This window comes from Zootoca vivipara, chromosome 1 (assembly GCF_963506605.1).
Source record: "Zootoca vivipara chromosome 1, rZooViv1.1, whole genome shotgun sequence".
In the NCBI taxonomy this organism is placed as follows: Eukaryota; Metazoa; Chordata; class Lepidosauria; order Squamata; family Lacertidae; genus Zootoca; species Zootoca vivipara.
The window spans coordinates 5,488,652-5,511,441 of record NC_083276.1 but is presented as its reverse complement, the minus strand read 5'-3'; the positions used below and the strand labels follow the sequence as shown (position 1 = coordinate 5,511,441).

At 48.1% G+C, this 22,790-nt stretch overlaps 1 protein-coding gene across 1 annotated transcript in view; it reads right to left on the bottom strand.

The window, feature by feature from the left end:
• Window positions 1-5,950: 5,950 nt before the first annotated feature.
• Window positions 5,951-22,790, bottom strand: part of ARMH4 (armadillo like helical domain containing 4) — a 43,342-nt gene continuing 26,502 nt past the window's right edge. Inside the window, exons 5-8 of the mRNA XM_035103176.2 lie at window positions 22,203-22,490; window positions 12,645-12,676; window positions 10,843-10,977; window positions 5,951-9,068 (exon numbers count right to left, since the gene is read on the bottom strand). Coding sequence (XP_034959067.2) covers window positions 9,000-9,068; window positions 10,843-10,977; window positions 12,645-12,676; window positions 22,203-22,490 — 524 coding nt within the window. The 3' untranslated portion in view covers window positions 5,951-8,999. The remainder of the gene's footprint in view (window positions 9,069-10,842; window positions 10,978-12,644; window positions 12,677-22,202; window positions 22,491-22,790) is intronic.

Sequence of the window (22,790 nt, the reverse complement as noted above, 5' to 3'; positions counted from 1 at the left end):
GCAATAAGGAAAGTGTCCTGGAAATGCGTGGGGCGACACTAGTTTTTCACGATGTTTTACAGCCTCCCCGCAAACGAATCAAGCTTGGGAACTTGTTGAAAGGCAGAACATAAATCTCTAAAATAAATACAGTCAATAAATTGTGGGTTATAACCTGTTATAGATTAGATTGTCTCTCTGTGTGGTCCTCCTTTGCGTTCCCCAGAGTAATGCCTGTGCAAAGTTTACGTGGAGAATGGATTATACACGGATTATTCCTGCTAATTTGTTTGTGGGGAGTTGAGACGACAAAGAGCATTCGTCGAGATTTGCTTGCATGGTGTTTACATGTCTCCCTGCTGATCATTCATTCATCCCACACTTTTTGGTTCATTTCCCCATCTCTTCCCTATTTTCAAAAAGTCTGTTATATCTTTCTGTAGTGGATTGGTTGCACCACTTTAGCTGCAAAAACCTAAAGTCTAGCAATGCTTCTGAAACCCTCCTCCTGCAAAGCACGAATAGTCTGCATTTTGCCATTCTGGAGTGCAACCCTGTGCTTCAGTGGGGATATTGTTATTGTAAGCATCCTCATCACAGTCCAAGGAAATATCTACAAGCAGGTGAACATCCGGCATTAGGGACATCTGTGAAAGCCAGGAGCTGGACGGAAGCAAAGGGCCTCCCTTGTCAAAACGCCTGACACATAAAGCAGGCTCGTTTCTCCCTTCGGAGGCGAGGCATCACCTTCATTTTTCCATCCTGAGACAAAACCGAGGCTCTACAAGATCAGGAAATGCCAGGTGGAGATGTCAGCAAATAACAGACTGCCCTTTTCTGAGTCAGTAGATTATTGCTACTGCAGCAGCAGCAACACTCTCATCAGTTTCAGAAAGATTGCTGCAGTAAGAGCCCAATTTTGCAGGTTCACAGGAAAAATGTTCCTGGGGTTTAAGACTCTATCATCAACGGCAACGGCAACTGAGTAGCAAGGAGACCACCCTCCAAAGAGATTCTCTTGCGAAGGGGGCCCTATTCACCCTCACCTTGGGGTGGGAGAGTTTGCTTTCATTCGAACCCACCTAATCCCCAGTTCCCAAACTAATTTGTGCATCAAAATGCAGCCGTCCCTCAAAAATTCACACTTCTCCAGGCTTCACAGTGGAGATTTCCAAGGAAAATTGTGTATATTAAAAGAAAGTATTGAGATATGTCTTCTTCTTTGGCAATCACTCATAGCCAAGTAAGCTTGTTTCTCCCTCTCGTCCCGAGTTCGAGCGTCTTCAAAGTCCATGACACCTTTGGTGAAGGCTGTTCTCCAACTGGAGTGCTCGTAGGCCAGTGTTTCCCAGTTGTCAGTGTTTATACTACATTTTTAAAGATTTGCCTTGAGACAGTCTTTAAACCTCTTTTGTTGACCACCAACATTATGCTTTCCATTTTTAAATTCAGAATAGAGTAGTTGCTTTTGAAGATGATAATCAGGCATCCGCACAACATGACCAGTCCAACGAAGTTGATGTTGAAGAACCGTTGCTTCGACACTGGTGACCTTTGCTTCTTCCAGTACATTGATATTAGTTCGCCTGTCTTCCCAAGTGATGTGTAAAAATTTTCAGAGACACCGTTGATGGAATCTTTCGAGGAGTTGGAGGTGGTGTTTATAAGTGGTCCATGTTTCACAAGCATACAGTAAGGTTGGTAGCACAATAGCTTTGGAAACAAGAATTTTGGTTTCCATGCGAATGTACATAGTGAGATATGTACATTAGGAGGACTTCCTCATGTGGACTTTAAAAAAAATAAGTCCACAAACTGATGAGAACGTAACATTGTAAGGAGAGTCTGCTGGATCATGCCACCCAGTCAAACATTCTGTTCTCATGGGGGCCATTCAGATGCCTCTGGCAAACTAGCAAGCAGCACCAAAGGACTCCTACATGAATGTGTCAAATCCTTTTTTGAAGCCATCCAAGTTGGTGGCTGTCACTCCCTCTTGTGGCAGGGAGTTCCGTAGTATAACTGTGTTTTGTGTGTGAAGAAACACAGCACCAAGAGGATGCCCAGTTCTGCTCTCTTCCTGTTGTCACTGCTCAAATGAGGCTTGGCAAGCTTTGGAAGTGATAAGGAGTGTGCCTACACCCTTGGGCGTCAGCGCTCTTGGCGTGCCACCTTGAAAAGAGCGAGCATCCGCCTTCCATTGATCAGTGAACTTCTTCGGTTTTGGATTCCCTGCATTGCAGTCTCTCTCTCTCCCTCTGCGCTCTTTCCTTGGCCAGCAGCCAGCCCTTTTCACCTTTACAAAGAATTCAATCCTCTCCCGCGATCGGATTCTCAAACCCTTTATCTCTTCTGCCTCCCTCAGAGCCAGAGGGATTTATGTAGCTAAATGAGCAGCCTCACTTCATTTGATTAAGGCTGTCTTGCCAGTGAACAGTTGTGTTTAAAGAGTGATGGGGGGGGGCAGGACTGCCTTGATTCCCTGTAAGAAAGATAAACCACTTACTCGCTTGAAAGCCTGCAGCAAAAGATTCAAGAATAGGCAGGGCAAAGGATTCCTGCATTGCAGGGGGCTGGGCTGGATGACCCTCGGGGTCCCTTCCAACGCTACACTTCTATGATTGTTTGCACCTGCACCATTTGGGGGGCGGGGAGGGGAAGGACACCCCGCTTTGTTTCCTATCAGTGCATGTGTCATAACCTCCCACTGCAATCCTGTAACTGATCCTATAAATGTTCATGGTGTGGGTGGGTGTCTGTCTCTCTTCTGCTGCACTGTTTGCAAGAGTTGCCGCTCCAGATGGCAAATAATACAATAACTCTGGGGAAGCATCACAAAATGCTGTTTGGGCGGTCCAGTAGAAATCCACCTCGAACGCGCTATTATCGCGTCAATGGCATGTTGTCGCAGAATAAAGGTAAAGGGACCCCTGACCATTAGGTCCAGCCGCGGACAACTCTGGGGTTGCAGCGCTCATCTCGCTTTACTGGCAGAGGGAGCCGGCATTTATCTGCAGACAGCTTCTGGGTCATGTGGCCAGCATGACTAAGCCACTTCTGGCGAACCAGAGCAGCACACGGAAACGCCATTTACCTTCCCGCCTGAGTGGTACCTATTTATCTACTTGCACTTGATGTGCTTTCGAACTGCTAGGTGGGCAGGAGCAGGGACCGAGCAACAGGAGCTCACCCCATTGCGGGGATTCGAACCACCAACCTTCTGATCTGTGAGCCCTAGGCTCTGTGGTTTAACCCACAGCGCCACCCACAGCGCCACAGCAGAATACAACCTCAAAATAAGCAAATATTCTAGCTGGGGAAGCTAGTTTGGGCCTTAGAACTGCCTTGATTGCAACTTTTTCTTCTTCCCTGTGTTTGTAGACCTCACCCGGGTTGGTTGGTTTACCTTTAAAGAAAAAGCAACCTTAAAATCGAATGCCTAGAGACAAAGCCTATGGCCACTGACTCCTCCTGCGCCTCCTCGCAGCTGTCTTTTGTTTTTTTGTTCCCCTTGAGAATCTTGCAGAAAGCAAGTTGGGCTCCAGTGAGGTTTCCTCTCCAGAGACTTCCTGCTCTTTCCATATTGCAAGCCCTTGCCTCTGAGGAGCAGGAGCAGCTTCCAATCTGTCCATCATCCTGTGGGACAGAGACAAGGCAGGCGTGAAAACCTAGTGAGCTGGGGTGGGGAGGAAAAAGCCAGGATGAGGAGACGTCTTTCTCTCCAGGCACATTTTAAAATATTTTTTTAAAGGGGGCCCTTTCAGATGTCCCTCCCTCAGTAAGGGAACTATGCTGGAACCCACAAACCAGAAGCGGAACACGTTTTCTAACAGGGAAGGGAAAACTGAAGGCTGTTCAATTCCAGCTCCCATTGTCCCACTGAGCATGGCCACTGGGCAGGGATGAGCTGGACGAGAATGATCTAGCAGGATGGAGCAGCTATCCATCCTTGGTCTGGATGAAGCCTTATGAGGAACGGTTGAAGGAGCTGGGTCTGTTTAGCCTGGAAAGGAGGCAACTGAGAGGAGATAGGATGGCCATCTTCAAATATCTCAAGGGCTGTCACACGGAAGATGGAGCAAGCTTGTTTTCTCCTGCTCCAGAGGGTAGGACTCAAACCCATGGCTTCAAGTTACAAGAAAGGAGGTTCCGATTAAACTTTCAGAAAAGCTTTCCTTGGTGTCTTCTTCTGAGCCCAACACCATCTGGAGAGTCACCGTTTCCACATCGCTCAAGAGGAGCAGGTGGTTTTCTTCACAACAGAAATGAGGAAATCTCATTTTGCCCTTCAGATGTTAGTTGGACTACAACTCCCATCATCCCTGGCTGCCCAGTGGCCATGCCAGTTGAGGCTGGTGGGATTTGGAGTCCAACAACATCTCTAGAGCAGTGTTTCCCAAACCTGAGTCTCTAGCTGCTTTTGGACTACAATCCCCATCATCTTTGACCACTGGTCTTGCTAGCTAGGGATGATGGGAGTTGTAGTCCAAAAACAGTTGGAGACCCAAGTATGGGAAATAGCTGCCAAGTCTCCCGTTTTTCACGGGAAACCCCCGGATTTTAATCCGTTTCCCGCTGTTATCCCGAATAGGAAAAAAATTCCCCCCGGATTTCCTACCTGCCAGGGACTGAATTCATGGACGAGTCCCGAGTAGACAGGGCAGGGGTTGCCCTTTGCTTTCTCCCCTGGGAAAGAAAAGAAAAGGGCAGGGGGCAGTTCCCAAATGAGCCTGCGCGCCAGTCCCAGGCTGCATTTATGAGGGAAGGAAAGAGAGCGGCTTTGCTTGAGCGCAGGAAGGAGGCCTGGTCGCAGAGTCCCCACCTCTCTGCCTTTCTTCTGGCCGGGAAGGAAGGAAGGTGTGGGAACCTGGAGGTTGTCGCTTGCACCGGCGCTGCAGCCTTTCGGTGCAGGCGGGCTGGGCGCTCCATTCGCCAAGCATGCGCGTGTCGTGTTTGCCATGGTGCTGTTGCGTCGTGTGGCGCTGCCTCTGCTGCTAGCGCTGGCGGCAGTGGGGTGCCCGCAGGTGGCCTGGCCTCTGGTGTGGTACACGGCCTGGGAGGCTCCATTTTGGGTGCCACTCTGCCCATGCCTGGACACCGGAAATCGGGCAGAGCAGCACCGGAAGTTGCTTCTACGCATGTCATGCGTAGAAGCGACTTCCGGTGTTGCGCCGCTGCTGATCCCGCATTTTTCAGCGGGAGACTTGGCAGCTATGGAAACACTGATCTTATTCAGGTTCCCTAGCCCTGCATTTGAAAGCTTCCAGAGCACCTGGTCAGAGGAATGGAAGTACTTCCAGGACCAGAAACCACCTAGTTAATCTCCCACACCCTCTTCCTGCTTGGTTGTGTTCACATAACTGGCTGCAGCCAGACCATGTGACATAGCCCTCCTTTATCTGTGCCTTCCAAGTCGACGTTGCCCTCGGAGGCCCATTTCCACAAGTGACGCCTAAATCCATTTATTGTGGCGCCCTGCTTCACGTCTCTTAGAAAGCACTTTCCATTTGCCAAGTGCTTGACGAGCTTTATTGTTTGCCCTCACAACAACCCTGTGAGGTAGGTCACTAAAATCCCCGCCGCAAAGGTGGGGAAACGGGCAAAGGTGACATGTCTCGAGGCCCTGAGGCGGTTCCACGATGGTGATGGGTCTCGGAAACTAGCCCTTCCCTCCTTGTGCTAGTCCAATCCTTCCTCCGCTGCAGTACATATTGCATAATTCAAATGTAAAGTCTACTTGGGATATACATTTGCCATGAACTTCCTTTTTTTGTTTTGCCTTTCCAACCCCACATTAAAAAATATTCAGAGACATCCCATTCCAGACCAGGGGACAGTTCAGATATTAGTGGGCATTACTGATTTCCTAGATCAGGGTTTCTCAAACTTGGGAAACTCCAGCTGTTTTTGGACTACAACTCCAATCATCCAGTGGTTAGGGATGATGGGAGTTGTAGTCCAAAAACAGCTGGAGACCCAAGTTTGGGAAACCATAGGTGATCTGAGGTGCAGGAGAAACTGCCGCTCAATGGCAGAGCATCTTTGGCAGGTCAGTGTGGACAATACTAAGCCAATGATCTGATTCGGGATAAGGCAGCTTCCGTTCCAGTTTAAATCAGCCCTTCCTTCAGAACCTTGAGGACTAGACTCTCACTATTAATTTTAAAGGAAGTGCCGCAGCTCAGCAGTAGAGCTTCTGCTTTGTGTGCACGAAGTCCCAGCTAGGGCTAGGGAAACCCCAAAGAGCCTCTGCCAGTCAGTGTGGGCATTACAGAGCTGGATGGGTCATCCTGGTCATAAGGTAGCTTTCTAAGCCATTCCTCTGCCTGCCAGCCTGCTGATTCTGCTCTAACCACCTTCAGCTAAATGACTCCGGCTAACAGGTGATGGGAAAGACCTCTCTCCTTCTACCTGAGACACTGAAGAGCAGTTGCCAGTTGAGGAAGACAAGAGTTCCCCAACCTAGTGCCCTTTCTTCCAGCTGTGCTGACGGGAGTTGTAGTCCATCTGGAGGACAAAGAAGGAATAATTCTGCATGCTGCAAAACTAAGCATTTAGGAGCACTGAAAATGTAAGGTGCTTCAGCTCAAGAAAAACAACAGCACTGCGCGCTTGGGAATCCTGCTATGTGGAACGGAACGTCACGGAAAAGGCAACGCCAGTCTCTCCAACGGAAGGTATCCTTGGAGCCGTCCAAAATATTTACGTGCAAAGAAAATAGCAGATCTGGCTGAAAGGCAACACAAGGGAGATCGGCATTGATCGCTACAATGCATCTCTATTTATTCTTATTCTTCTATCATTATAATATTATTGTACAGTCATACCTTGGGTTACGGCCGCTTCAGGTTGCGCACGGCGGTGAACTCGGAAGTCCCGGAACTGGTTACTTCCAGGATTCGGCGCTCACGCATGTGCAGAAGTGCTAGATCGCACTTTGCGCATGCGCAGGAGCACCGGATTGCAACCTGCGCGTGCGCAGATGCGGCGCTGTGGGTTACGAACGTGCCTCCCACACGGATCACGTCCGCAACCCGAGTGTCCACTGTATACTCTTAGAAGGTTGCATAATCTCAGAAGGGGTGAGCGGCTGTGACTATCACGAAGGGAACCCTGCGCCTCTGAATTTGACACTACATGACTGCAGGTGACGGGTCGCAGAAGCAGAAGCCTTTGGCCAGCCGTTCCCAGGCCGACGGGCGGCAAGAAGGGATGGGGCATACCTGTAATGAGTTGGGCCGTCTTGCCAGAAGCATCCGCCGCAGGGGAAACGGTGTGTGTGTGTGTGTGTGTGTGTGTGTGTGTCCCATGACAGCATTGATCCCAGCACCGTCATCATCAGGATTGTGACCTCAGGGCCAAGCGAGAGACGTGGCGTTTGCCGTGCACTTTGACACCACGCTGCTGTCATGGTTAAAGGAAACTAAACACCTGGCAAGGGGAGCGCCTTGATGTACTGGGAGCATGGGGGGGCGCACAAAGGGACCCCAGCCCCCCAGGCGCTTGCTATTCACAACGGGAGGAAAACCCCAGCGCTATTTCTCTAGAAAAAGAGGCACTGGAACTCACCGCCAATGCCTCCCTTGTTCTCTTATAATGGCGATGGCGCCCACCTGAGAGGTGCCGGAACTGAGCTGGGGAAAAAAGCCTTGGAAAAATCCCACGTAGCAATGGGTTGTCTGTCTCTTAAAATAAGCAGCTCTGCAATGTAGGCTGGCATGCTTAGAAGGCGAAACCTTACGATACGTTGGAAGCACAATAAGTCCCTCCCGAAGGGCAGTAGGAGGCCGCCCGTTCAAACGGCGGAGGGGATGCTTGACCCTTCCCCTTCCTCCCGTTTGTCCACTCAAAACCGTCATCACACACACCCCACCTCTTTTTCCCTAGCCAAGGAAAAAGATGCAGGGGTCCTGTATCTTTTCCTCCACGGGTGAAAAAGCAGCTGGAGGGAGGGAAGGGGAAAAAACCAGCGGAAAGGAAATGGGTTAAGCAAGGCTACTCCCCCCGCCATTCTCTGCTCCCAGCTTGCCAGTTTTGGGGAAGGAGTGTAGCTCAGTGGCAGAGCAGGAAGTCCCAGGTTCAAGACCTGCTGCCAGCCAGTGGAGGCAATATTGATCAGTCCTTTGTTCAGATCCATGAGGACTAGAACCTTATCTTTATTTTCTAAGGGATCTGTGGCCAAGAATCTGCTTTGCCCGCAATAGATCCCAGGTTCAACACAGGTTCTGGGTTGGGGAAAACCACCCATTTGAAACCCTGGAGAGTCAGCTGTTTCCCTATCTCCTAACTGCAGCCTCTGAAACTGCTTTGCGCTTTACAAAAGTGGGGGGGGGGGCTTCATTCGTCTCCCACATAAATGTCTAGTTTGGGCCTTCGGTGTATCTTAATCTACATATTACTGTTTTGTACTCTACCTGGCCAATGGGGGGAGGGGAATCTGCTTCGGGGCGGCACTTCATCAATTAAACAGAGCAGCTAATTTTGGAAACTGCGAACTCCAGCTCAGGTAACGCAACGTATTCAGAAGTCGCTCCCCAGCGAGAGAGGGAGACAGGAGTTATCTGGGCTGAAGCCTGCCCCCCCCCCCAGGGACTCGCACCAGAAGGACAGCGGCACGACTGCCAGCAGATGGAATAAAAACTAAACACCCAACAAATGTCATTGTCTTTTGGGTCCCACGCCTTTGCCCGCTGGGCATTCAGAACGGCGTGCCGTGCGTGGAAAATGAACGTGCGTGACCGTACAGAGATACATATATTTCAAAAATAATAATATTTGTGTCTTACACTGGGGCTGCAGCATGCTGTTATCGGTGTGTGTGTGTGTGTTTTCCTCTTCTAGGGGCAGGTTGTGTAAAAGCACCGCTGCCCCGTGAGCGAGAGGAAGGTGGCCGGCCTCCATGGTGGTGCAGCAGAAACGCTTGCCCACCTCCCTTGGCAACAAGAAAGAAGGGAAATAGAGGGGAGGGGAAAGGAAATAAAAGTCACGGAAGGGCAGGAAACGAGGCGCTGCAGCCTGGTTCAGAATTCGTCTTCAGAGCTGTCCGCTAGAAGCATCACTCGGTCTTGCATGCTGTTGAATTCTCTCTGCTGTGGTGGGAAGAGAGGGGGAGGGGAGAGATCAGTGACAAGGAATAATAATAATAACAACAACAACAACAATTTAATATTTATACCCCGCCCATCTGGCCGGGTCTCCCCAGCCACTCTGGGCGGCTTCCAACAGAAGAATAAAACACAATAATCTATTAAACATTAAAAGCCTCCCTGAACAGGGCTGCCTTCAGATGTCTTCTAAAAGTCTGGTAGTTGTTTTCCTTTTTGACATCTGTTGGGAGGGCGTTCCACAGGGCAGGCGCCACCACCGAGAAGGCCCTCTGCCTAGTTCCCTGCAACTTGGCTTCTCGCAATGAGGGAACCACCAGAAGGCCCTCGGTGCTGGACCTCAGTGTCCGGGCAGAATGATGGAGGTGGAGACCTTCTTTCATTTGCTTGTTCCACTCCCTTCCAAGCTCCCTGCCTGGTACGTTGGCACGTTTAAAAGGGGTGGGTGCGTGAGAAACTGGGCTGGGGATTGGTCAGGACTGCTGGAGTGCCAAAGAAGATGGCCTTTGGTCCGTCGGGGAGATCTCTGATGAAACCTGAAGCAGGAGTCTCAGCTTGGTCCCGTGACTTGGCTGCCATGCAGCGTGCATGGCCCTGGCAATGAAATTTGTGGGTTCCTGGTTCCTTCATGGGGAATTTTGCGGGTGCTCGGGCACCTAGGGCCCCAGGGAGTTGGCACCTATGGCACTTGAAGAAGCCGACCAAGGCTGTTTATCCCCTAGCTGTGGATTTCCACATCGTATCTGAGCTTTTGCACAGCCTAACAGCCACTTCTGGAAATACAGTGCAAGCTCGGCGCTCATTTCCGGACATGCTCATTCCGCGACACGGAAATGAGTGCTCAGCTTGCGCTGTCTCCCGCTGTGTTTCCGGAAGTGCCTTTTAAGTCATGACAGGCAGTTAGGAAGCGGGAGAAACTGCAGTGTGAATGCAGCCTAAGTGTCGCCTAACAATTCCATACATTTCCAGCTCGCTAGACCCAGTTGATTGAAGACTGCAATCCTAAAGCGCATGTGTTGAGGCAGGAGTCACCGACGCAGGGTCTGTGGGCGCCAGGTGATTGCCAGGATCTCCTATGAGGCCCCTGACAGCCTCAGTAAATTCTGCTCCTCAAAAAAAAAAATTCAATGCATTCCTATGGGATTCGCTAGACGGATTTTTCGTTATAAGAAAAGACCTGTGGAACAAATTAAATTCGTCTAGCGAGGCACCACAGTACTCTATTCCGAATTCTAAAATGGAAAGCGTAATGCTGGTGGTCAACAAAAAAGGTTTAAAGACTCTCTCAAGGCAAATCTTTAAAAATGTAGTATAAACACCGACAACTGGGAAACACTGGCTTGCGAGCGCTCCGGTTGGAGAACAGCCTTTACCAAAGGTGTCAGGGGCTTTGAAGACACTCGAACTCAGGACACAAGGGAGAAACGTGCTAAGAGGAAGGCACGCTTGGCAAATCCACACCGGGATCAACTCCCGCCCAGAAACCAATGTCCCCACTGTGGAAGGACGTGTGAATCCAGAATTGGCCTCCACACTCACTTACGGACCCATTGTTAAAACCGTGTTTATGGAAGACAATCTTACTCGGCTACGAGGGATCGCCAAAGAAGAAGAGGAAGTAGAAAATTCTATTAGTTTAAACAGCCACAGGTGGTTTGTCGGTGTTGCCCTTCAGAGTGGCACTTTCCACGAGCCAAAATTGTTTGGGGCCTCAGAGCATCACAAAGGCTGAGAAGCTCTGCGGGGGTTATCAGCCTACCTTTCGCTTATGCCTCTTGAAGCCGTTCCTTCGCCGGCGGTTCATGATTTTTATGCTGTAGAGCGCGCCCAAGATGAAAAGGGCCCCGGCAATGCCGACCCCGACTGGCACCAGCATGCCAGACATGTAACCAGCCTGCAGGAGAGGGTAGGGAAAAGAGGCCACTTATAGGAATTCTAAGGTCTTATATATAAAAAATAAATGTTCACAAGTGTACAAGGCAAACACATACATAAGTATATGTCTGAAATAATAATAATAATAATGTTAATAAATTTTTATTTATACCCCACCCTCCCCAGTGAGAGCCGGGCTCAGGGCAGCTGACATCAATAAAATTACAATAAAATGTAAAAGAAAGAAAAACAATTGATTAAAATGCAGATTAAAATACAATTTAGATTTGAAATTGTTTTAAAATGCAGCCTCGTTTTAAAATGGCCCAAATCAAAACCCAAAGGCCAGGCGGAACAGCTCCGTCTTGCAGGCCCTGCGGAAAGATGTCAAATCCTGCAGGGCCCTGGTCTCCTGTGAGAGAGCGTTCCACCAAGTTGGGGCCAATACTGAAAAGGCCCTGTCCCTAGTTGAGATTACTGTACATTTGTGTACAGAAGAACAAATGCTGAAATGGCAAAGCTAGCCGGAAAGCTCAGGAACCAAGAAGACAAGAACTTTTAAAAAGAACGAAAAAAATTATAAGTTATTTAAGAGACCACTGTAAGCAAATAGGAACATTGGCAGGATTTAAATCTCACTTGTAAGGTAACAAAGGCTATGGGTAAACTAGATGGACAAAAAATGTGGGTAACGGGGAGATTCAGAGAGATCTCTTTACATGGATTTGTAATTGGTTTTGTTGTAAATTTATATCTGTAAAATCAAATAAAAATTATTTTACCCCCCCCCCAGACTGTGGTCTCCAGATGTTGATGGACTCCAAATCCCAGAATTCCCGGCTCCTGGCAGTGGCTGATGGGACTTGGGGCCTTAGCAGCATTAGAAGGACCACAAACGTTCTCCATTTTGGCTAGCGGTGATCAGCATGGATGTCTTTCGGATTACTCCGATCAGTTTTGATCAGCGTGGGGAGCAGCTGACTAGAGCACTGGCACGGTCAAAATTCTCTGGTTCTCAGAGAGGAGAAACAAATCCAAAGACTCTCAGCAAGCGGCTCCTATGGAAGCATGGTTGTGAGCTGTGTGTGTTGAGAACCAGGAAGGAGACTGAAAATGGCCCAATTCGGATGCAACAGGATGGAGGTCAACAGGGTTAGGAGATTCCATGACCAGCTGAGCGTTCAATGCTTTCAAATTTCTGCAAACAGCAGAAGGTCATCACCGCCACCCTTCAAACCTATGCCAGGATCCGCTCTCCAGCTGCCCATCCCGAAGGAGCCCCCTGAACCAGAAACCACAAATTTCGCCCTTTAATATTTTAGATTAGAAATTAAGAGGTAAATAAAACTGTGGAATAGTTGAAGAGGTTATTTAGAACAGGAAAATAAGAGATGTATTATAAAAGGTGATTATTTGAAGGTAGAATTTGCTACTTAGAAATGTGTATAAGAAACACAGGGATGGGACGGGAACCCGAGGAGGTCCCAATTTACACTGTGATGAAGATAAGATGTATATGTTTTTGGTTTTTGTTTCTTTTTTGTATTTTTCTATTTTCTGTTTTTGTATTTGTCTTTTTTCTTATTGTCTCAAAATCTTGTTAATCTTTTGTTGGAAAATTAATAAAATATTAATCAAAAAAAACAACAAACAAACACAAAGCGAGGCAAAGGAAGATCTCCCTACCTTATCTTTTAGCTTTTCCATCCAGCTTCTCACTAGAAAACCAATGACATAAATGTTAATGGCAGTCATATACCTTAGAACAGCACTGTAGCAGTAGCAGCACTAGCAGGAGGCCGTGAGATCGAAAAAACAGCTTTGTTAAAAGTTACTGCAGTTTGCATAGCGGGTTTCAGATCACATATATCTAGATTCAAGGAATGTAGGCTGTTAGGGAATTTTATGGGGGGGGGCACCCAAACGAGGCTTCATTTGGGAATCAAGATTGGCACAAATGCCCTCAAGGGAACCCCGTCTGATCCTACAACACCACTCTAGTATCGCACCAACACGAACCCCTCAAGATCAAGCCCTGTGTAATAAAGGCTCCCTTTCCTACCCTTTCTCTGTTGCCTGAGACTCTATGTAACCATATTTCTTGATGAATGAATACCGTGTATCTGTATTTCTAAATGAAACCCCCGTTGCGACTCTGGCCAAGGGCTCTCGGGGATGCAGGGAACAGCCATAATCCTTTAAGCAAGAGGTCACGTAGCCAGGGTGGTGCTCCTCTGCATATCCATAATCCATTCAGGTACCATCTCCTGCCATTCCCGGCCCTCCGAAGCCAGAGGCAATACACACACCTGGACCCATTGTTTTTCCCCGCCAGGTACTCAAGGGTCCCCTCCCAGATACTTACTGGTACAGTGCTTGCTTATCAATGTCCTGGGACATTGTGCATTGTTACCTTATGTTAATCCTGTTTACCTCCTGTTTACCTGTGTGCTAATGCCCCTTGCACCTTCCCCTTTTCTGACGTTTTACCCTGTCACAAGTGATGTATGTATGATGCTTTCGATGTGCATTATGGGATGGTGGTGGGAACTTTTAAAAGTTCTTGCAGCCCTGTTCATGGTGTTCAGTCTGGCATTGAACCTGCTGCGCAGTAATAAACCTTGCTGTTTGCTCCGGATCGTGGCTGGACTCCTTCCTTTTATACTCCGCAACGACCACAGGCCCTTGCCTGATGAGCTGGGTGGCTGAGCATTCTCGCACCCAGAATTTTGCCCTAACATAGGCGGAGGAGGTAAAGGGGTCCCCTGCCCTTACTGCCAAGCCCCCCTGCAGCCACACTCCCTGAACATTATAGGCATGCACACAGAGGGCCAGGGGGCAAGGCTAGACTGCGAAGACCCATGATACCTTCATATGTCCATTTTCTCTCCCAAGCAACAACAGATGTGGGGGGCTTTGAACCACAATGTGTCTCAGTCTCACCTGCCAGCTTAGCAACGCCTTTCCTGGTAGCACTTACAAACCATCTGTGCTACTTTCCGCGCAATCAAAGTGATGGAACGGAGGGAGTTCCTTTTGTTAAGCCTACAGAAGATAAAGCGAGGCTCCCCTTAGGAACACACGCTGTGATCGCATAAATGAAAGGCTGTCCCTTCCAGGGAAGATGAATCAATGGGCATCTATCTGGCAGGAGGTTTTGATCAAGGGGCAGATGTTGATATCAGAGATGATTCACACAAACACTCTCTCTCTCTCTCTCTCTCTCTCTCTCTCTCGGTCACACACACACACACACACACACACACACACACACACACGGAGTACTATGAAGTTTATCTGCCTGATGTGGACATGAAAAGCATCTCAATTGAGGTCAGGTGACATTACAGGTAAAGGTAAAGGACAGTTAGGTCCAGTCAAAAGCGGCTATGGGGTTGCAGCGCTCGTCTCACTTTCAGGCTGAGGGAGCTGGCGTTTGTCCAAAGGCTTTCCGGGTCATGTGGCCAGCAGGACTAAACCGCTTCTGGCGCAACGGGACACCATGACGGAAACCAGAGTGCACAGAAATGCCGTTTACCTTCCTGCCGCAGTGGTACCTATTTATCTACTTGCACTGGCATGCTTTCGAACTGCTAGGTTGGCAGGAGCTGGGGCAGAGCAACGGGAGCTCACCCCGTCGCAGGGATTTGAACCGCCAACCTTCTGATCAGCAAGCCCAAGAAGCTCAGTGGGCCTTGGCATTATACTGTATATACCTTGGCTACTGAAACCTCACACACAAACCCCACTGCTGACACAGTGACATTTGACTGTGTTTGACGTTTTGATTTCCTGGGAGCTGCCCAGAGTGGCTGGGGCAATCCAGTCAGATGGGCGGCATCAACTCGTGTAGTTGGAAGGAACCCCGAGGATCATCTTTAAAGCCCTAAACGGCCTCAGTCCAGTATACCTGAAGGAGCGTCTCCACCCCCATCGTTCAACCCGGACACTGAGGCCCAGGACCGAGGGCCTTCTGGCGGTTCCCTCACTGTGAGAAGCAAAGCTACAGTGACCCCATGGACCAGAACACGCCAGGCACTCCTGTCTTCAACTGCCTCCCGCAGTTTGGTCAAACTCATGTTCGTAGCTTCGAGAACACTGTCCAGCCATCTCGTCCTCTGTCGTCCCTTTCTCCTTGTGCCCTCCATCTTTCCCAACATCAGGGTCTTTTCCAGGGAGTCTTCTCTTCTCATGAGGTGGCCAAAGTATTGGAGCCTCAGCTTCACAATCTGTCCTTCCAGTGAGCACTCAGGGCTGATTTCCTTAAGAATTGATAGGTTTGATCTTCTTACAGTCTATGGGACTCTCAAGAGTCTCCTCCAGCACCATAATTCAAAAGCATCAATTCTTCGGCGATCAGCCTTCTTTATGGTCCAGCTCTCACTTCCATACATCACTACTGGGAAAACCATAGCTTTAACTATACGGACCTTTGTAGGCAAGGTGATGTCTCTGCTTTTTAAGATGTTGTCTAGGTTTGTCATCACTTTTCTCCCAAGAATTCGTGACTGCTGTCACCATCTGCAGTGATCAAGGAGCCCAAGAAAGTAAAATCTCTCACTGCCTCCATTTCTTCCCCTTCTATTTGCCAGGAGGTGATGGGACCAGTGGCCATGATCTTGGTTTTTTTGATGTTGAGCTTCAGACCATATTTTGCGCTTTCCTCTTTCACCCTCATTAAAACCTAATAATTTGTTGCAATAATGAATTGTGTACACAGAATATTAATAGGGGTTTCTTTTATGAAGATGAGTGTTTATAATTATATGTGCAGCTATAGGAACAGGTTTTGTCTTTTTCAACTGGAAGTCCTTCTTCGGCACATAATTTTTCTTGTGTAGCTTAATTAATTGCCAATAATGTTTTCTTTCTTTGGAAGAAATATCAAATGAAAGAACAGAAGGCAGGCTACAAAATATTTGCAATTCCTATAAACACCTATGATCTCTGGCAGCTTTCATTATGTGTGACTCAGCTCTCCAACATCCATTTCCCAATAAAATCATTTTTAGCGTATTAGTCTCTGCCTTTCTCCAATTAATCAATTTAATTGAAATCAGTTTCCTTATTATTCAATACCCCAAGCAGGTGCCCTTTCCGAGAGAGGAATCGTGAAAAAACTTTAGATTTAATCAACAAAAGCCATCATTCCTTGTTAGACAGAAAGATCCCTTATTAATATTACTTTCTCTTCTCTCTGCTTTTTTATTCTTTCCCCTTGATCAGTTCCGTGCAGTCGTGTTACTGTTTGAGCCATTAGCCATAACAACATGCGGCACAGTGTGAAATCTTGGCTAGGCACCAGCCAGCCGCTGATTTAAAAAACACCTGAATGCTCAATTCCTAATTTACAACACGATCATGAACAAAACTGAATTTTGCTAGAGGCAGAACAAACCAAGCCACATGACAAGCTACCTCGATGTTTACTGTTAGCAGACTTTCCTAAATCTTTTTTTAAAAGGTAGACCAGTATTCAGTTATTCAGCGCCCCACGCTTCCCCCACAAAAACCAGCTCTTTAGTGTTCATTCTTTTAGCGCCTAGCTTTTCTGCAGATTGCTGTTTGCTCCAATTGAGCTTTAAAGAACAGGCTTTTGCAGGGAAACCTATGGAGGGAAAAAAGAAGCAGTGGGGGTCGATTTCTTACAAATGCAGAACTGGTATTATGTGGTACCTGGAACAGGGATAAGGCTGTAGGGACAGGGCCGTCTTAAGCCCATCCAGCGCCCTGGCACTGAGGTCCCTCCAGCGCCCCCCTCTGAAAGTGAGCTGGTGGGCTACAGGCAGCCCCCTCCCGCCTTGCTGGCCAAACCAGCTCCTGAGCGGCCAGACTTTGCTCCAGAGCCTCTCCAAGGACCCGGAAGTGCCAAGCGAACCGCGGCAGCAGCGGGAGGCCACCTCCGAGGACTCTGCGCTGCACCTCCTTCTCATTTCCCCAGCACTGGGTTCCGCTCAGTCAAGCTTCGGCACCAGTGCGCGCACCGCGGGACCAGCAAGAGCTGCTTGGGCGCTGTGCGCGCTGGTGGCGAAGCTCGACTGAGCGGAACCCAGTGCTGGGGAAACGAGAAGGAGGCGCAGCACGGAGTCCTCAGAGAAGGAGAGAGACGCGACACAGCCTCTCAGCTCGTGGAGCGCAGTCCTGGCCAGATTGCCAGAACCCTGCGCTCACTTGGCGCCCTTCCAGCGCCCGGCGCTGTGGTTCTCTGCGCCACTAGCCTCTATGGCTAGGACGGGCCTGTGTAGGGAGTTCATTCTCTCAGATAAAACGCCAGGCCGTAAGAGTGCCCAAACTTTTTTCAAAGAGGGCCAGATTTGATGAAGTGAACATGCATGAGGGCCAACCAGAGTTGCTGAGCTTTCTTTAGGATTGAAGTTGTTGAGCTTCTTTTACAATTTTCCCCCAAAGCTGTTGAGCTTTTTTTTAGGATTGAAGTTGCTGAGCTTTGGGGGGGATTTTACCCCAGGACATATACTGCCACGGGGGGCCAAATTAAATCAACTGGCGGGCCAGATTAGGTCCCCAAAATGGACTTTGGACATGCCTGCCACATAAGCCCATGACTTATGGAATCAACCATGGCAAGTTGCATTGACGGCTTTTAAAAAGATTAACAGGGTTCAGGGTAAATATTAACCTCCCCGCTTTGGATTAATAGCAAAACAAAATCTCCATCTAGGTTTGCAATGTCCATCTGATAAGAGTAAGAGAGAGAGAGAGAGAGAGAGAGAGAGAGAGGAGACACCACACATTTTAAATAGCAAAGACAAAAAGACAACCAAGTAAAACTGTGGTAGAAAACCTTCCCACATTTTACATGAAGCCTGGATAGCTCACTGGGTTAGAGCGTAGTCCTGATAACACCAAGGTTGCAGGTTCGATCCCTGTATGAGACAGTTCCACATTCCTGCATTCTACATTTCTATGATTTTTTTTATTTACATGTTACATTAACATCCCACCCTCCCGGTAGCTCAAGGTGGTGTACCCGGTTCCCTCCCTCCGAGAGATGGTGACTAGGTCAAGGTCATCGTATGAATTTCCTGAGTGAGTGCGGCAGCTGAACCATTGTCTCCCAGGTCCTAATCGGATTCTGGCCGCACATCATGCAAAACAATTTATCTGTGTCAGACTTTTGACAGACACTTTCTGGTTCCCGTAATCACAGGGAAGCTCCTCTCTCACGAGCGCCGGCTTTTAACATATCCATCACGGGGCCGAGTGAAAGCAATCATTATTCCACCTTTCCCCATTTAGAGAAACGCCGGGGCTTTGTAAACACAGAGTGGTGTTAAAGTGACATTTCCCACCAAGGCTGCAATTACAACCGCAGCTATTCATTAACATTCAAAGGGATAATGGGGGATAATGAACCAGAGCAGAGTTTGTGCAACTGAGCGGAGGAAAATGAAAATTTGGTTTTCAAAGAAGGTGAAAGTGCCGCTAAGATCTCATGAGTCATTCAGACGCTCAGAAGCTCGTGTGGGAAATTGTAGTCAAATATAACCAGAGGGCACAGAGCTAGTTAATGCATGAAAGGGTTAAGACCACAGAGGTGCATTCCTAGACTCAATTAGGCCACACCCCTCACCTAGAAAGGAAGGAAGTTACGTTTCCTCCTTTTCCCGTTCTCTTTCGCCATGTGAACTCACCTAGATAGGACATGCCTGAGCCCCCTTGCTACAAGCTCAGATCTGGGTGCTTAGAGCTATTTCACTACATTTTGTACCTTAAAGGTAAAGGGGTCCCTGACCATCAGGTCCAGTCGTGTCCGACTCTGGGGTTGCGGCGCTCATCTCGCTCTATAGGCCGAGGGAGCCGGCGTTTGTCCGCAGACAGCTTCCGGGTCATGTGGCCAGCATGACAAAGCTGCTTCTGGTGAACCAGATCAGCGCACGGAAACGCCATTTACCTTCCCGCTGGAGCGGTCCCTATTTATCTACTTGCACTTTGATGTGCTTTCGAACTGCTAGGTGGGCAGGAGCTGGGAACGAGCAATGGGAGCTCACCCCATTGCAGGGATTCGAACCGCCGACCTTCTGATCAGCAAGCCCTAGACTCTGTGGTTTAACCCACAGCGCCACCTGGATCCCCTATTTTGTATCTTATACACGACAAATACATACATGCAGGACTCTGGTCTCCACAGGGCGATGCAGGGCTGGATTTAGGTTTGAAGCTCCTGAAGGTAATGGGGCCCTTTATAAGTAAGTAGAATATTTAACATAATTATAATATTTATATATAGTATTATAATACCAAGTGGGAGTAATAGGGAACTCTACTAGTAAATAATAATACAGTGCTACCTCTAGTTGCATTCCGCTCTTGTTATGGACTTTCAGCTTACGAACGCGGCGAACCCTGAAGTATTTACTTCCGGGTTCACCACGCGCACATGTGCAGAAGCGCGCTGCACGCATGCGCAAAAACGCTCAATCGTGCCGCGCACATGCACGGAAGAGGCGCCCCAGTTGCGGACGGCACCCCGAAACAGATTAAGTCGGCAGCTAGAGGTGCCACTGGATAGGCCTACTAAATAATAAAGATGAATATTTTTCTAGAGCAATTTTATAATGGGATCAAAATAAATAAATTATGTATTACATGAAATCAATCAGCAGGCATAAGACTCATACCCTTAGTCTATGCTGCCTGACCATCAGTCTGCAAGCACTCTTTAATATTAGATAACAGATAATAGTACCACTGTATTCTGTTCTGGTCAGATCTCACCTGGAGTACTGTGTCCAGTTCTGGGCACCACAGTTCAAGAAGGATACTGACAAGCTAGAACATGTCCAGAAGAGGGCAACCAAAATGGCCAAAGGCCTGGAAACGATGCCTTATGAGGAACGACTTAGGGAGCTGGGTATGTTTAGCTTGGAGAAGAGAAGGTCAAGGGGTGATATGATAGCCATGTTCAAATATATAAAAGGATGTCATATGGAGGAGGGAGAAAGGTTGTTTTCTGCTGCTCCAGAGAAGCGGACACGGAGCAATGGATTCAAACTACAAGAAAGAAGATTCCACCTAAACATTAGGAAGAACTTCCTGACAGTAAGAGCTGTTTGGCAGTGGAATTTGCTACCAAGGAGTGTGGTGGAGTCTCCTTCTTTGGAGGTCTTGAAGCAGAGGCTTGACAGGCATATGTCAAGAATGCTTTGATGGTGTTTCCAGCTTGGCAGGAGGTTGGACTGGATGGCCCTTGTGGTCTCTTCCAACTCTATGATTCTAGGTACAACTGCATGCCACACGTTGCCATGCAACCAGTCCATGCAGAATGTAGGCACCCTATATATAGAAATGAGCAAACCAGTGATATTTTAGGGAGCAGGCTAGCAGGCAGGGCCCATGACTTACATCATAGGAGCCTACACAACACTAAACACTGTTGCTGTATGTAGGTTTTATTATATTTGTTTTTTATCTTATATTTTGGAAATGTACATCCAGTTGTTGTTTTCCTTTCATTTTTGGGGGCCCCCCAAGAAAGTGGGGCCCTAAGCTATAGCTTGTTCAGCTTATGCGTCAATCCAGCAATGTGTTGAGATCAGAGGCTGAGGACTAGAGCCTTAAAAATGGTCGCTTTGCACACCTTCCAGCTTTCCAATGTCCTTCCTGGCAGCTGGAGGGCACCAGGTTGGAGAAGACTGTGCCATGATCCCCCATGGATCAATAAACCTTCTTGCCGAGCCGCTACTGACAGCAAAATGTCGGGTGGTTCCAAATTGCTAATAGACTAATGGGAAACAGATTGGAGCTTGGGAAGCGCTTTGATCTCTATTTATCAGGAACCAATGCGAGAAAGACCTCTCTGTAAAGACCAGCTCTATCGATTCCCCCTGCTGATTAATGCCGAACTCCAAGTTTTGAAAGGCAACGGCCGCTCGAGGTCGCAGGCAATTATCCTGTTATTGGAAACCGAGAACTACACATTCGTACCTTACTTTTTTTCCTAATGGATTCCAGTGCAACCCTCTCTTGGGGTCCCGGGGCAAACAAAATGTGATTGATTTGTTTACTGAAAAGAAAGGCTTCTGCGGGAGGTTTTCATAGCCCTTCCCTTCGAGATGGCCCACCCATCCAAGCTTTTCACACAAAAAGGGCAAAATATCATAAATGGAAGGAAGGTCTTGTGATGATAGGAACATGGTTTGTTGATGTCTGTGCTGCTATGCAGACTTTTGCATCACACATAATGCTCCTGTTTTTGTTCTGGTTTTTTAAATATATATATAAGTCCTGGCGCAACTGCACTGTCTACCAGTTAGTTTCCAAGTCCAATTAAAAGTGTTGGCTTTGACATGTAAAGCCTTGTGAAGTTCACGACTCCAATAACTCAAGAACCACCTCCCCATTATTATTATTATTATTATTATTATTATTATTATTATTATTATTATTATTCCCCACTTTTTCCGTTATATATAGAGAAGGAGAGAGACGATTTTTGACGTAAAATACAATAAGGATCAAACTAGTTTGGAGAACAAGAATATTAAAAGATATAAAAGCAAGAGAGAAAACAGAGAAAGATGGGGGGCGGAATACCGATAAGGTCCTTCACCATCTTTATATTATATATATCTCATCATTTATCCACAAACAGAGATGTAGACCCTCTCATCTCCCACCTGGGAGATCCTTTCTACGCTGCCTTTCATGTCCCCTTCCTGTTTGTGTCCTGCTCAGTCCAATGAAAATGAGTTCTTTCTCTACGCCCCCCCCCCAGCTTTTTATAAATGTTAAAAATACCAAGAGAAAACAAGAGGAATAGGAAAGAGAAAAAGAAAACAAACAGAACAGTGGTCCAAACGCTGGAAGTCCTTCCCAGCTGCTGCCTTGTGCACAAACACCCATCATGAGGGCTAGAAGCATGGTTTAATATTTTACAAAACGAGGGGAAATGACGGACTGGAACGGACAGGTTTGCCCAGCCCTATTTAGATGCCTTCCCCAACCTCGAATCCCCAAAGAACAGGCTCCAAACACCAGGCAAACATTGCAGCATGTCAAATTCCCTAAACTGGAACGGTGTTTCAGTCAGGGTGCAAAAAAAAGGGTGTCGATCACCTACATCTGCCTTAACTTTGAGCTGCTGCCTGAAACATTTACAACGGGGTTTTGGGGTGCGGGTGTCCTGTTTGCGAGGATGAACGCCACCCCCACCCCCCAGGCAAACTTTCAAGGGATCGCTGCCACAAAACTCGCCCGCCGACGCAGGGAACGCATTTTGCTTACCTAGCCCTTGGTTCTGTTGTTCCCATTCGATGGCGCTCGGCACTTGGTAGGAGACCCCCGAGAGCTCCCCGGCTGGGTTCTCGAGCCCTTCCAGGGGTTCCTGAGATGTCTCCCCAGGGAGAGTGAAGCTGGACAGGTTGGCGTCTTCGTCCAAGCTTTCCTCCATGGAACTTGGGTCCCTCTCCTCTTCGTTGCCATCGTCTTCCTCATCTTCTTCCTCCTCCGGCTCCTCTTCTTCTTCCTCCTCCTCCTCCTCTTCCTCTTCCTCCTCCTCCTCCTCCTCTTCCTCTAGACAGGCAGGAGATTAAAAAAACAAGCACAATATTGAGAAAGACACAGCAGTCCATTGATATAATTGGAGTGCACAATAGGGATGGGCGCAGCAAGGTGGAACAGCATCCATGCAGAAAGGCTGAGGTTCAGTATCCCATCTTCACTGGTTCTGATTTGAAAGAGAAGTAGAGCTGGGTATCATCTGCATACTGTTGAACACCCAGCCCAAACCCCCGATGATCTCTCCCAGCAGCTTCATGTAGATGTTAAAAAGCATGGGGGAGAGGACGGAACCCCGAGGCACCCCACAAGTGA